General features: G+C 34.3%; 1 protein-coding gene across 1 annotated transcript; it reads left to right on the forward strand.

Moving 5' to 3' along the window:
* Window positions 1-3: 3 nt before the first annotated feature.
* On the forward strand, window positions 4-822 carry LOC110458507 (the record flags this gene model as incomplete). Its single annotated transcript, XM_021510238.1, has 3 exons — window positions 4-83; window positions 327-584; window positions 724-822. Coding segments are annotated over 3 exons (437 nt in total), but the record flags the coding sequence as incomplete, so codon positions are not given.
* Between the last annotated feature and the right edge of the window lie 1,527 nt (window positions 823-2,349).

Raw genomic sequence — 2,349 nt, forward strand, 5'->3', positions numbered from 1 at the left:
AAGCATACGTGGCCAAGGGGAGCATTGACGGTGGGTTGGAGCAGGTCTTCACCACCGACAAAGGCAAAAAGCTCTCCTCGACGGTGAGTGTTGACAAACCATGTTTAAAAAGCCCCTCTCTTTCTACCTTGCATATAAAACATATCGACCAAAGCACTTTTCATGAGAGTGGTTTAGAAAGTTACAGGCAAAGGCTGCGCAATTTCTGATTTAGTTATCGTATGTATGTTATCCCAATTTGTGTCATGTAAAAAACGCACTGCTTTGAAAGTAAAATCAGGCTCTGAGAAAGGGACCACAGTTTAATTCTTTTGTTTGTTTTCTAGACCATGGCCAAGGCCGTCAAGAGGGAGTGGCAGAAACATGCCAGCAACATCGGGAAAGTCCTGCCACCCCTCACGGCCACGTTATGCAGGAAGATGGCGGTCTCCACGCTACGAGACGCTGGAGGAGACCGCCAGCAGCAGAGGGTGCTCGCCAAGCATATGGCCCACAACCCTAGGACGGCGGATCGCTATTATGATAGAGCAAGCCAGAAGAAGGAGCGAGTTGGCGTCTGGGAGAAAATAAACCAACTCTACAAGGTAAAATATCCACATTAAGTGATGCGGAGGGTCGTTTCTATCCTCTATATTGTAGTACTGAAACGTTGCTTCTGAAAAGAAATTAATGATGAATTTGCTTGTACCTAAAGACATTTTGAAATACTACTTGTCATTGCAGGTGTCTAGTCAACCCTTAAATGACCCCCCAGACGCTGACAATGACCTCCAGTCTCCGCCGTCCAGAGCACCCTCTGAGAGCGACAGCGACAGCCCCGTTGTAAGTTTTAGTTAAATGAAATTTTGTAACGTTTCTATTGAATTAAGGCGATTTTGGACAATCTAAATATAAGGACTGAATGAAAAGCATTAGAAAAGATAAACAATTGGAAGACTGGTGGTCTAAAAACATTAAAATGTTAGGACCGAATTAAGGTGTGGAGAAATTGAAATATTATGCATTTCTCTATTTAATTTCTGTATTAATTATCCCAATTTTGGTTGTAGCCACCTTCACCTGACCATCATTATCACAGGACGGGGTCAAGTTTTCCATAAACAGTCGCTGTCGCCTGCACCGCTGCACCGCTGCACCACCCAGCTTAATTTATTGTACTGTTTAACTTATATTTTGTAAATATTTATTTAATAACTATTTAACTTATTCTTTGTATATATATTTATCTAATAACTATTTAACTTTTTTTGTATGTAACAATTTAATAACTACTTATTGCTTGTACATATATTTATTTAATAACTATTTAACTTAGATTTTGTATATGTTTAACTATTTAACTTGTTTTTTGTATATATGTAACTTATTTTTTGTATATATTTATTTAATAACTATTTAACTATATGTTTAACTATTTAACTTATTTTTTTGTATATGATTTGATAACTATTTATCTGATTGCAATTAATTTGAAGAAATGGTTTTGTATGTATTATTATCTAATAACTATTTAACTTATTTTTTGTATATATTTATTTTTAATTTGTATAAATGGTTTTTGTATCTGTATATTTAATAACTTTTCAACTTATTGTAATATATATATTTATTTGATAATTAGTTAACTTAGATATCTGTATAAATGGTTTTGTATATACTTATAATTGTAAATTTTGAATGCTGATAATGTTGTAAAAAAAACTTTTATGATTTATTTTAAATAAATGTTGTAAATATCTTAAATACATGGTTTCTTTGTAATTTATTGGTATGCTGGTAGGAGGTCGAAAAATTGTGATTCAAATTTAAGGACCGAAATTGAAAATTTCATTTTTCATTGCATTTTTTTGAAGACAAATTGAGCAACAATGTTATTTGAAATCATTCACTACCCTCCAAAATCGTGCAGGAGTCGCTTGGCTATCGGCGACACTCTATCAGATAAATGGTGCCCTCCCAATGCAAAAACTCGGTCCTTAAATTTTGATCACAATTTTCCAACCTCAACTTTTAGCAGAGTCAGACAGCTGGAACAGAACACTTGACGAAGTGAAACATTGATTCTATAATTCAAACACTCAAACAAAACACCACACGTTGTTTTCGTCTTTTCTTTTCGTCATTAGTCGAGGTGCACATTTGAAAATGCTAATTAAATTTACTATGACGGCTAACATTACACCCACTAAGACTGAGACAAGAACATCTAAATTTAAGGACAAAAGTGACATTTGCAGCATCAATATTATCCAAAGTAAGACGATATAAATCACTTGATATTGATAATTTAGTAATGGTATGAAGGTTAAAATGTTCAATATGCTATTCTATGCATTGTGGCAAAAGATC

Source organism: Mizuhopecten yessoensis, unplaced genomic scaffold, assembly GCF_002113885.1.
Source record: "Mizuhopecten yessoensis strain PY_sf001 unplaced genomic scaffold, ASM211388v2 scaffold9633, whole genome shotgun sequence".
Taxonomy (NCBI): domain Eukaryota; kingdom Metazoa; phylum Mollusca; class Bivalvia; order Pectinida; family Pectinidae; genus Mizuhopecten; species Mizuhopecten yessoensis.